At 32.8% G+C, this 13,975-nt stretch overlaps 1 protein-coding gene across 1 annotated transcript in view; it reads right to left on the bottom strand.

Moving 5' to 3' along the window:
• Window positions 1-13,975, bottom strand: part of CarT (Carcinine transporter) — a 1,715,434-nt gene that overhangs the window by 1,087,747 nt on the left and 613,712 nt on the right. Inside the window, exon 5 of the mRNA XM_089592391.1 lies at window positions 7,005-7,159. Coding sequence (XP_089448517.1) covers window positions 7,005-7,159 — 155 coding nt within the window. The remainder of the gene's footprint in view (window positions 1-7,004; window positions 7,160-13,975) is intronic.

Consider the following 13,975-nt stretch of genomic DNA (forward strand, 5'->3'; position numbering starts at 1 on the left):
TGAGTAAGCAAAATAATGAAAATCGTCGATACATCTGGCTGCAACATGTAAGAATTAAACCACATCCGGAGCCTCATAGCGTACAATCCATTCGTATTTGGCTTCGACGGCGAGCCACTAAAAGCTACAAACTTACTTAAGCATCGAATATCAACGGCAACAGAGAAGCTAATAGTCGCCAAAAGAGTACGCTACCCAATAAAACTAAAAAAACAAATGCAAGTAAATATAGATAAACTACTGCAACGACAAATATATGAGCCATCGACATCCCCATATAACTCAAATATGTGGATTGTCCCAAAAAACGTGGGACCAAACGAAGAAAAACGCTGGAGGGTCGTAACAGATTTCCGGCTATTGAACGAAATAACAGTCAGTACGTACTATCCACTGCCATTCCAGAATGAAATTTTGGAAAATTTAGCGGCTACAAAATATATAACCGTGGTAGATCTGAAGAGCGGGTTTTTCCAAGTAGAGATTCACGAGGAGGACGCTCATAAAACTGCGTTCTCAGGACCAAACGGGCATTACCAATATAAACGAATGCCGATGGGATGCATAGACTCGCCAAGTACATTCATGCGAGTGATAACACTGGCACTAGCAGGCTTACAAGGATGGGAAATAGAAGTATACATGGATGACATTATGGTATTCGCAGAAAACTTAAAACAACACGAGATAAGATTCAAAAGGCTTTTAAAACGGCTAGCCGATGCAAAACTCACAATAGAGCCAAGAAAATGCCAATTCTTTAGAAAAGAAGCGTAAGTGCTCGGTCATATTGTAGGCAACAGCCAGATTAAAACATATCTGGAAAAAATCAAAGCAGTAAAAATTTTTCCTAAACCAACAAATGCGAGGAAAATAAAACAATTTCTCAGGTTGGCGGGGTACTATCGACGCTTCATCAAGGATTACGCAAAACAAGCCCAACCTCTCTCAAAGCTTACAAGAAATACAGCCGAATTTAAATGGGAAGAGGAACAAGAACATGCATTCACAAAACTTAAATACGCTTTGTGCAGTGAGCCAGTGCTGAGAGCTCCAGACATAAACGAACCCTTTATCGTAACAACCGACGCACCTGACTACGTTATCGGAGCAATTTTAAACCAGGGAGAGATAGGCAAAGATCATCCTTGCGAATATGCATCCAGATGCTTGAATGGCAGTGAATTACGATATCCGACTTACGAATATGAATTATTGGTGATAGTGTACGCCAAGGAGCAATTCAGGCCATATTTGTTCGGTCGTAAATTAACAGTCATAACTGACCATGAATTACTCAAACATTTTCACACATCAAAGAAACCGGACTTAAGATTCACAAGATTGAAGGCAGAACTCCGTGGATATAAGTTCGATGTTGTTTATAGGCCGTGGCAGAAAAATAAAGCACCGGATACTCTTTCTCGCAATCCAGTACTTAAAGAAGGGACAGAAAACCCAGAACTACCACGCCGGGAGCTGTATGAGCTTGCGGAAAAACAGGAAAGGGACAATTACGAAGACATAAATGCACCACCAGCACGAATATACAAAATGCGTACAAAGAAACAGAGAAATCTAATACGAAAGAACAGGAAAGTAAAAATCGAAACGTCTGACTCAGACAAGTCAGACGAGAAGGCAGTTAAAAAGAAGCCCAGAAAACTTACAGAAAGCGAACAGGTATGAAGTCCCCACAACTACAGTAGTACAGACACAGGATCAGAACGGAAAAGGACAGAAAAACTAAAAGATAAGGCAGATAAAAATACCCTTACAGCGGTAAACGATAAAGAATAAATTCTGTCGCAAGGACCAGCGGACGATAAACTGGCGTACATGTGCAAAGAAAAAAATATGGAAAAAAGGAGTAAAAACAATGAGCACACCATTTATCAACAAAAGTGTAACAGAGAAAACACAACACAGAACCCGCAAACGACAGTTAGATACTCTACATAGGAAAATCGCAGATTTTTCTATCACCACCGAGCAACCGCACAACTCAAAGGAATTTATTATCGCGCATTGTGATACACCAGCAACAACGCAAAGGGATACTAAGCAAGGAAAACATTGGGGTTACTAACTAGGGTGGAATAGCGTGGCAGCAGAAAGAGCGGAGAAAAAGAGAGAGCGGATAGCTAAGAAAGCAATAGGGAAAACAGCAGCAACAAAAACACCTGACAGAGACAAAGAAAGCGAAGAGAAATCAAAAAATAAAGGAGTGGTACATGACCAGAGAGAGAGTTGAGACGAAATTAGGCAGCAAATAGATGAGCGGGAGACGGAAATGACCGAACAAAGCCGAACGGCACCGAACGAGCACGAGAGCCAACAACCGCCAGATACACAGGTATTCAAGGGCGGAAACGATAAGCATAATAGTAACAAAGGTGAAATTACCAATTTAAGGTCAATATTTAATGAATCAACTAATCGATTTCAAGCAAAGATCTTAGTCGACGTTGAAAAGAAAGAAATCAAAGGAAAAGAGGGCATAAGAATCGATGTATGGAAAAGCGATAGCACACCAACCGCAATGAACGAAGAAGAGGATGCAAAAATTCGAGTATCGGGGACCCAATGCGCAGAACCTTACAGACAGCTGATAATGATCAACGTCCCTAGAGACGGAAGTTCTCTGTTCCATTGCCTAAAACTTCTATACTGATTAACAGAATCAACAGACGAGCTCAAAAAAATTCTACGCGGGTCAGAATGGATAAATAAATGTAAGGACCCAAAATGAACCGAACAAATATTAAATAGCCGCCATTAATTCGGCAACGGAGAATGTGCTTTTATATTTTTACAAGAATATGAAGCAAACATATGTATATACCTACAAGTATCACCCGATAAGATAGTATACCAACAATTCATGGGGGGAAAAGACGAAGAATTTAAACACATGCATCTCAGAAACCAACACTATCAATCCCTCATAGAACGAGCTAGCGGCGATCACTCACCCAAATATAATAATGAGAATTAAAACGACGATTCCAATATTTAGGAACCTCGAGATAACATAGAGGGAAATTTTTAAAGAGATAGCAACGACCACGCCGTAAACGAACAAGACGAAGAGAACGATGAAGAGGATGCATGGGATACAGAGAGCAAGTAAAAGAGTGAGAGGGAGCAAGAAGGAGTGTTGGAGCCCAACAAAAAGCGCTTAAGGCCCCCACCTAAACCACCACCCCCACCAGACCTTGAAGCGACTGTCAGCCATTAACTGAAGAGAATACAACGATGATAGTTATAACAATATCAATAATTTTAATAATATTAATAATATTAATATAATAATTATAATAATGTCAGAAGCAATACTGAGTATAAGAGTAATAAAGATAGTATACCGATATAGTATATTGTATAGAAAGACAGGATACACAGAAACGTACATGTATAAATGTATATAGGGAAAAGCGTTGCTTTTCGTTAATTCGTGGCCCTCGGACGAGCCGCGAGAGAAAGCAACAAATTATACGGAAAGAAAGTACAAAATAACTTATAACTCTGTAACCAACAGACATTCAGACAATCAACACCCCCCTTTTCTAAAGGAATAATATCGATGAATGCAAAAAAAAAAAAAAAATTTTCTTGTTGTGACCTTCGGACGCACGCGCAAAATAAAGGCGAAGAAAAAAATAAGAAAGATAAGAGTATACTTTTGTAAAATTTATGGCTGTACAACATCCAACTTACAGAAAAATGAGTAATAGGATAAAAGATAGAGTTATCGTATTTTGCAACCCTTAAAAATAACAGGCATTGTCAAAAAAAAAAAAATAATAAGAAATATTGTTTATAATAAGAATATTATATTTTTATACTCGAAACCATAGAAAAAAAACATAATAAGAATAATAATAAATAGGTAAATAATATTAATTGTTATTGTTTTGTATAAGAAAAAAAAAACAATCAAAAAAAAAACATTGTTAACAATAGAAAAAAAAGGGATTTAATAACAAAATAATTACAAGTAAAATTACGATTAAATGTGACGCACTTTAGAACAGTGTTATTAGTAGATTTTAAAGGACGAGAGACATGCAAAGTTTTAACAAAAAAAAAGAAGATCTTATTTTCAAATGATTTTAATTTTAATTATTAAGAAATACAGCTGCAATTGAAAAATTCTGACCGATTGCGCACTCAGCTATAATTTGTCAAGTACTCTATTCATAGCCAATCCTGATATTCCTTACCTACCATCAAAATCAACGGTTATCAGAGGATGACAACAACTACTGAAAATTCTGGAAGATTCGGTTACATAACGAGATTAAAATAAAACTGAACAAGGAAAATGGTAACACACATTTAGTATGGAAGCCATATAAGATAAGACTTCCACCACTGTGTAAGAGATTAAAATCACAATTAAATCTAAAACAGCATTTCACCATGACAGTAACAGTAGCATCTACTTGCATGGTCATACAACATAGCAGTGCCTACAGGGGATACTTTCTAACAAAAAAAAAGAAGAAAAACATATACATACATTCAGATGTACAAACATACGTATTTACATGGGAAAAACCCTATAATGCGAGTCATCAGTCTCAGAAACGAAGCCAGAACATCCTAAGCGGACACCTGTGATAAAAATTCCTCAAAATCCACAGTGGACATAAAACATAAATTACCAGAACAATGGAGCAACCCTGCTACAGAAACACTACACAATACTATTAGTGATTGCTAGTACTACCAGGGCAGAATAGATATACACTAGAGAAAAAAACAACTCGATCATGACAACGTAAAGGGAAGTCAAAAACCCTCGTATTGTCTGACCCAGATACATGTATCCAGAAAAAAAACTAAACATTCGCGAATCATACGGAAATGAAAAAAAAAAAAAAAAACCAAAAAATTACCACCAAAATACCAATGAATTTTCTATAAATTTATCTTTTTATAACGTACATGGTCACTAATCGAAGAAAGAAACAAACATGTATTATAGCTGAGAAATATTTTAAATTGACATTGGACGAAAAAAGAACAACACATTTCATATATGATTGAATCACGTATGCCATTAACACATCCTTCAGAGTCCACTAATGTAAGCAAAAAAAAAAAAAAAAAAAAACAATGTTGTATTTAAAAAAAAAATTTAGAATAAGCATTTTATACACGAAAAATATAAAAATAAGAATTTAACATGAGGCCAGAAAAATATAATGTGTAAAAGGGGTGAAAAACAAATAAATACCTAATAGCAAAATCTATTAGCATATAATAAATAATAAACAAATCGTTGTCATTCTGTTACGTTAGGTGCAAAGATTCAGCATATTGAATTAGCTTTCCTTCTCTTTCTTATAGCAATAGTTGAATTTAAGTGCCATTCCCACGGGGGGTCCCACTACTTACTTGTTATAGAATGATTTCAAGTAACAAGCGAAAGAACACCAGTCAGAGAGCCAACGAAACATCACTGGACAATAGTTTGGCATTGAAACCAGCAATAATTTTACAGGAAGGTATCAAGACAAACCTAAGTGGCGTACTGATACAAGGGCAATAATTCTACAAGCAACTAAAACGAAGAAAAAAATGTATTAATAATAAAATTAATAAACGCAGTAAGACCTTGACCCTCGACATCCTTGACACAAAAAAAAAAAAAAAAAAAAAAAAAAAAAAAAAAAAAAAAAAAAAAAAATGAAACTGACAATTATATTAATTTTTATCCAATGCGAGAATAAACTGTTAATACTAAAAACCCTGTGTAATGCATATGTTCATAAATAATAAGCAAGAAAACTGTAATTAAGTGATTATATAATATAAGTAACTAAGTGAATTCTAGGACAAACTTTTTGTACAAGGGAAGCGTGCAACCAATAAACAAAAAAATGTATACACATAAAATACAGCGAATTAAACCAGTAGAGGAAATAGGGGTAAAGTGCTTTGAACCACCCTCTTTCCTTTAACCGGAAAATGCTGTACAACACAAACAACATAACACAGACATAAGTACACATCAAAAAGAAAATCACCACCGAGGACATCGGCGTCGCAGCCTCGGACGTGTTACGTACGATACCATATAGCTATGCATGCGTGCACCTCTGCTGGCTTAGGCCCGAAAGGTAGGAGAATAGAGAAGAGAGGTGATAGGAAAGGTAGAGAGAAGGGACAGGGAGATCTGCTAGAGACGCAAGAGGGTAAGGACGAAGTCCGCGAAACGATAATACATGCACAACTTTCCTCAATGATAAGGAATTCTAATAAAGCATAAGTAACAACAAGTCACGCTTCTTTTTATTCCCGCACCGAGAATCCCACGTAACAATAGTGTAAAATAGTCAGATTTGGAATTTCACCAGAAAAAATAAAAAATGTCAAAAATATTTTGAAGCCAATAAAAACTCTTTAAAACTTATACATAAATAATTCTTTAAATAAATAATAAATGAAAACAATACTTTTAATTATACTGCTCAAAATGTATGATTTATGAAGTCTGGAGAACAGTAGGACCAAAACTTATAGTCTGGCCTTTTTTTAAAGATCTTACACCATCTATTAATAATTTTTCTTACAATAATAAAATAGTTGTTGTTTTTAAATGTATTGACAAACTTTTTTATTTATAAAATATAGAAAAGATCTTTATATTGAAAGTAAATCAAACCATCTTGCTAACAATATAAATTTTAACGATAACAAAGCTTGTTTAATAGAACAGTCTTTTTAATGTCTAAAAATGAGAATAAATAAGCACAAAGGCGGTCATAAGGATTTCAGAGACTAATGAACATTAGTACAGAACATGAAAATTAAGTCTTATACCTTTGACTTTGCATGTTTCTGTAGAGTTATCATATTGAAAAAGGTATTTTAAACATGAAAGCATTATCGGTATTCTTCAACATATTGCAGACAACACAATGCATTTAGTAGTAGCTTATCATAATAATTTTTATGGTTTTTAAAGAAGTAGAATTTAGGTGTCAACTTACAAATTATAAACGGGATTTGATAAATTGCAGGAATTGTCAATCCAACAACTAAACGTGCTAATGCCCACGACCAAAAGTCATTCGCTATTGCAGTAAGAGAAGCCCCAGCTAAAAGAGTTGCTAAGCATGCAAAAAACGATAATCTTCGTCCAATCCTGAAATAAAAGAAGAAAATTAAAAAATGTGCCCACAAAAATCAAAACATTTGTAGCTGTAAACAAAAAAAGACAGTTCAATACTTCTTATTTTTAGCTTTATCCTTTATTATTATTAAAGGGCACATAATGCCTACTCAATTTTATCATGGGTTGTATACCAAATAATTTAAACAATTTGTATATTATAACATTATTTTTGTCAAGGATTCTGACATTATCCTAATCGAACTCATAATTGTATGTATTCTGGTAAGCATAAACGACAGAATAAGGCGTATTCCTTTGCGCTTATGTATGCAAACTTTTGTGGCCAGCTAAGTCTTACCCACATGCACAAAATAATTTTGCAATAATTGTAGGAGACGACATTTGCGTCTTTGAGCTTATCCGTTTTGCTTTCTTCAAAGAGGCAACGCAATTCACGCAATTCTACTTATTAAAGATAAAAGAGTAAGTGCAAAAGTTCTAATTTTTAGTTACTATTTATAATTTTTTGAAACTGTTCTGCGATGTATGGTCTGCCAATTTTGCACAGAGGGTGAGAATTTTGTTAATTTTTCTTATGAAAAACGTGTTTTTGAGTTTCTACTTTGTGTTTTAGATTTATATTAATAACACTTGATGGATGGTTATCGTTCTTAAGATATCACTGTCTCTAGTAAAATTTACACTACGAAATCATGAACTCAATAATACTGTGACTCCGTTTATAAAATAAAAAACAATGCTTCTTTCAAGACTTACTAGACGTTTTAAAAAGTAATTAAGAGTTCGTCCAAATGGATTAGATTTTTCAAGCCAGTCTAACATAAAATAGTAAGAGCTTCTATTTATTGGCAAATTTGAAAACTTGATTTTTTGTCACTCTTTATTTTATAAGTAAACTGTAATTAAAGGTAGTATAAGCGAAGAACATTCAAAATTTTAGTAATGTGATCAGGTTTGATAAAGAATAGTATGTTGTTTACGTAACTAAAATGAAGTTTGAAAAAATATAATGTTTAAAAGTCAAAATAGACAGAGGATATTTCCAGGTCTTTCTCGCGTACATAAGATAAAGAGACGTATTAATGCTCCGTATTAAGCTTACCACAAGTAAATTTTTATAAAGTCTTCAAAAATTGTGTAGTTAATTTTATTTAGCTATATAAGGCTGGTAACGATGGCCATTGAAACGTTGTAAAAATGAGGAAGCAGCAAATCTTAAGTAAATTTTTTAATGTATTTAACTCCCGGCCAATTAGCTGCCAATGGATTACTAATGACGGAAATTTTCTAAACCATATTGGAGGTCACTGATGAATTTCTAATTCGCGATGTAAAAAATATTTATAACTACACACACAAAAGATGAGACCAAGCATTTTATACAATTTAATTGACAAGGTATCAAGAAGATGACATTTAAATTCATGCTGAAATATCACAGTACATTAATGTACGATACAAGAGTTTCATCAAGGTAGTATGGCACTTTCATAAAATTCTAATTTGTGGCAGAAGTCATAATCTGTGTTATATAAAAAATCAAAATGAAAATCAACAAAAAATTATTTTTAAAGAGCATAAGAAAACATCAATGTCTCCTTACAATATTAAAAAACAAGATACCAGCTTTTTTTTTACAAAAGGATTACAAAAAGCAGGTATAATAATTAAAGGTAAAGCAAGTATAGTTATTAGAAAAGACAGAAAATAGTAAACAAAAGCTTACAAGGTTAATGGAATTGTGAAAAACTATCTCTTTACAAAAGGACGAATAGTGTTAGGAGATTATTCTTATTATATATTTTGAAGAATGATAAGCTGTTGCAAATCATGACTTCTAAAAGAAGTAATAAAGAAGTTATAATAATGGCAAGAAATTACTGTTAAGAACTTAAAAAAACATTTAATTTGTGTTAATAAAGAATTTTTTTCAATGGTATTATACACACATACACACACACACACACACACATATGTAAACATAATAGAAAAATCGAAAAAAAATTTTATTCCCGTTGCGTGGCTTACAATGACGTTTGTTTGAAGATTTATAGTAACCCAAATAATATCATATCACTATGCAAAATCAATACACAATCTTATGGAATAGAAAAGTTTTAAAAAATATTCAAGGCGATGTTACAATTTATCACAACATTAACTATGCGACTCACAAAGATATCAATCAGACTAATAGTGATACACATCAAAATCTTTATCTAGAAGTTTTTGAGTAATACAAATGTAGGGCTCGAACGATATGCCTAACATTCTAAAATCAATTTAAAAGTGATGTAAGTAAAAAATTTAATTCTATGTGATGGGTTAGGTCATACATAAATTACAAAGATAAGGTTTTATTAAGGACGAACTGTATCTTACAACAGAATTTATTTCTAATGGAAGAACGTATGTTTTTTTTTACGAAGTAAGAATCTCAAAAAACAAACACACCAAATAAGTCCAACAGTATCTAAAAGATTTTAAATATTTCTTTAATGAAAATTATATTAAGACTTTACTAGTTCAAACTCCCATTTTTTAAGTATAAAAGATACAGCGGGAGCTGGAGGTGAATAGAAAGTCTCAGCTACCATTGGAATACTGACTACTGTATAATACATGGAAAAATAGTTATGTTATAACGTGAGATTTCTTTGCTTGTAGATTAATATTTTTTAGAAAATATGCATTTTTCTTATGTCTAATGATAAAAATATACTGTATATATTTGCTTCATCCTCTTTCCCGTCACTTTAACAAATTATAAGAAACTATGCTGCCAACTATGGACAACCTCAAAAGTATTAGGATAGGTTCGAAGCTGCAAGGAATTCTGCGGGTATTATATTTTAAGAAGTTTTGGAGGTGTAGGAGAATTGGGTAGGTTGTTATCTCCTCTCCATTTTTTTTTTTGATTACTTGAAATTTATGATTATTACACTATTAATAAGACATACTGGAAACGAAATACTTATAAATACTTTATGTGAAAAAATAGAAGAATATTGATAATAACATTTTCCTTATGTTGATTAAAAAAAATTTCAACTGAACATGTAACCTTTTAGAAGAATCACGTAAAATTTCATTTATAGAAAAATAAAGTGCAGAAATCTTATAACTTTTTATTCATTTAATGAAATACTATAAAATTAATATGTTCAGCTCCTGAACTGATCTACGAGCTCATTTTTTAATTAAATTTATAGAAAAGGGTTAATCATGCGTAAAAGCCTATATGTAGCTGCATCTATATAAACAAAAAATTTGCCATTGTTGCGGCATATTTGGTCTCTTTTCTTCTTCATGTTGTATCCCCCATTAACATCCTTAACCAAAAAAATTACCTTTATCGCAAATGTAAAACTGTTAAAGAATAAGATGCAAGAAAAATGAAGTAACGTATTCATAGAAACTCGTGAAAATAAACAGTAAATAAAAACAAGATTAAATAAGTGTTTAGCTGCTGAAAAAAGTTTTCAGAAGAATTTGAAAAAATGTAGGAACAATTAATTTACTTATCAATGTCATCATTAAGAAAAATTCGAAAATAATACTGATTTTAATTATCACATAAAAAAGGTGCCTTGAAAAAAAATTTCCATAGTTTTACTACTTTTATTTATAGTGGATCACATATATTTATAAGTATATTTGTTAATAAAATGTTGTTTTTTTTAGCGAAACTTTTTTTATACTGGGCTGGAGGTAAAGTAAAAAAAATTAACAGTTTGACATGCTTCCCCCACTTTGCTCATTTGCCACAGCAGCGGAATGTGTGTATGCATGTATATTTGTTGACCTGCTACTGCTCTGCTGCTATTGTACTTGGAGTCAGTCTTACGACCTTGGAAGTAGTCAAGGTTCGCCTTCTTAAAGGCCTTTTCGATCTTTTGTCAACTTCGAATGAGTACAACGTCATAATATTCTCATACATGCACCCTAGCATCATTAAAAATTGGTCTCCTCTCCAACTCATAAGGCCTTTCTTAGGCAGCCTACTAGGAGTACTTGCAAGTATGGTAGGGGACGGATGTAAGGTACTTGGTCAGCATCCTACGTAACCTACCTTTGTTGTACCTTCTGATTTGTATGCATTGTTATACCAGCTATTGTCGCAGTATCAGTTTAAGCATGAAGTTTTATGTAGGTACACAAGAAAAAAGGGATAATACTTATTCCTGTTTTAAAAATTATTAAGTATTTTTATTAACATGAGAATGATAAAATTACTCGATATTAACCTTGAAGTAAACTAAACAAAGTTTTCCAAAAAAGGGATTTTAGAACCAAATATTACTGCTTTCAAAATTTGTGGTAAAAACTGTTTTAAAACCGTACTCAGATTTACAAAATTTTGATATGCAACAGTTTGTACACTGTGATTCAGCTGTCTGCTATTAAGTCAAGTTTATCTATCATTCAGTGAAGTCAATATGATTTTGTATATAAAAAGAGTAATCTGCAGTGGGAGCAGGTCACTTTAAAAATTGTAAATCAACTAAAAACAAAATCACTAACACTTCAAGCACCGGCGCAAATTCCTAAAATTATGAAAACACCCAAACATCATAACTGTAACAATTTTACTTAAAATAGTTACTTTAGTTTTGTAAAAAGCCTTTATTAAGCACCCTTTTTTAAACCATACATAGCTTGTATAACATTAATAATTTAACTCTGGCACTCGTTCGCAGTCTTTCTATAAAAGATGCAATCGAAATGATACCTTTATACAGTGGGTCAAACATCCTACTCTCTACTTTTTTAGATGGCTGCAGAGAAACATGCTACGTAATTTGAAAAAGAAACAAACCTGATCTAGGTAAATCCATTAAAATTTGACTTCCGGGAGGAGCATGTAACCACGAAAAATAAAGTTCTCGATATCATCGAAAAAAGAGCAATATTTTTTACAAACATTCTAGGATCTGCAAAAACATGGCATCAAAAAGTGGGCGAACTAGTGGCATTAAAACAAAAAAATTAAAAAAAAAGTTGTCTCTTTTTATATTATAGTTGAAGACACTGCCCAAGAATAAATTGAAGCAACTTTCCACGACGGTTACATACATGAGAAAATGTATATGCGACTAGAACAGGATAAAGTTTAATATTTCATAAGGGAGTCACTCTGGTTAATAAAAACACGTATGGGCCACGTGAACAACCTAGGAACTGCCGCAACCCAAGCGTTAAAAATCAAAAGAGACTTCGCGTGTTATAAACCTGAACATCTACAAAAAAAAGTAAAAATTATAACTAAAAAATAAAGTCAAGATGCACGAATAAACTTAATCCAAACTTCATACAAATGCCAAATTTGTAAAAGACGAGGGCACACAGCAGGCAATCGCTGGTATCGCTATAATACTCGTGAAGCCGACATTCACCAAGCGATGCCCATGTACAATGCTACGCCATCCACCACCAAACGTCGTCCTAGCCACTCCCTTATACCGTTATACACTCAGCCCCCCAAAATAGGCATGTCATAAGGTCAACCTTCACATAAAAATTTTACACCTACATATTAACCTAACAATTATTTACCAAAGCAATATACCCAGCAACAAACTTCAAACTCAATTTATGATTGTCAAAACAATTTAAAAGCGTGCAACTATAGCAAAAAATTTGGTCACTGAACAAGTAAACGTAAAAAAAAGCCTACAACGATAAAATTAAACAAGAGACATCGGAAAACTACTAAGGTTTAGTCTCAAGGGGAAGCTTAAGAGAAACCAGCAATGTAATACAAACATCTTTCCAAATCAAACAATAATTAACAAAACTGTCTTACTAAACATAAAAGATCAAACACCTATCGTAACAATCAAAGTCAGTGAAGGCAATCGACCTTTGTCGTTTATTCTCGACACTAGTGCGGAAGCATTACTCATTAAGGAGTCCGTCATTCCAGCCAACATCATAATTTTTAAGATACTATTCTGCACCGAAAAAGAATAACGAACGGAGAAATCAAAACTACAAAATAAATAATATAAGGCATTTTCAGAAACAGCGTGAAAATTCCATTGCACGCACAAGTATTCCATACAACTTCTTACGCGTTAAAAAAAACAGAGATCTCTCATTGAGAGCCTTCGAAGACTGCACAATACAAATTAACCAGTAACCAAGAAACAAGAAATCCCAAATTAACAAAGATCTTCAAGATCTGAAATCATAAAACTAAAAATGACACTTTAAAAGCTGAAATTCGAAATTATGAGATAAGAATTAAAATTTTAAAATCTGAAATTCGAGATTATGGAGTAAAAAATAATACTTTAAAAGCTAAAATCCGAAATCATATTTAAATCATATTCAAAACAAAAATTAAATATCCTCATTTAAAAATCAAAAAAATTTGAACACCAAAAGCAAATATTACGAAACTGCCGATAATTGCAAAAGCATCAAAGCTGAAAATCATAACGACAATCTATACTCACAACATCACGATATGAATGAAGGTGACGTGAAAAACAAACTCCTTAAAAACCTTAAAAGCTTAAAAAAATTACTCACATACAAAAACAAATGCTGCTACCTCACACAATATTCAAGCATGCTTCAAAAATATTTCTAAAATTAAAAATAAAAAGATCTCAAACACATAATTAAACTCGAGCGTAACTCTACGAGAGCAAGAGATTTTAAATTGATTACGTCTCAAGCACATCAAGCACAGAAAGCTAACAACTATAAGAGAGATAAAAGTCAAAGACCAAAAAGATATATAGTCATAATAAACTTTATGACTCAATGACTTAATACCCGACTATAATTATCCAGTACCTAACATAGCAGATATTC

The sequence above is a fragment of the Copidosoma floridanum genome, unplaced genomic scaffold (genome assembly GCF_036245765.1).
Source record: "Copidosoma floridanum isolate Cflo_tuat_1 unplaced genomic scaffold, Cflo_Japanese_pri ptg000016l, whole genome shotgun sequence".
NCBI lineage: Eukaryota > Metazoa > Arthropoda > Insecta > Hymenoptera > Encyrtidae > Copidosoma > Copidosoma floridanum.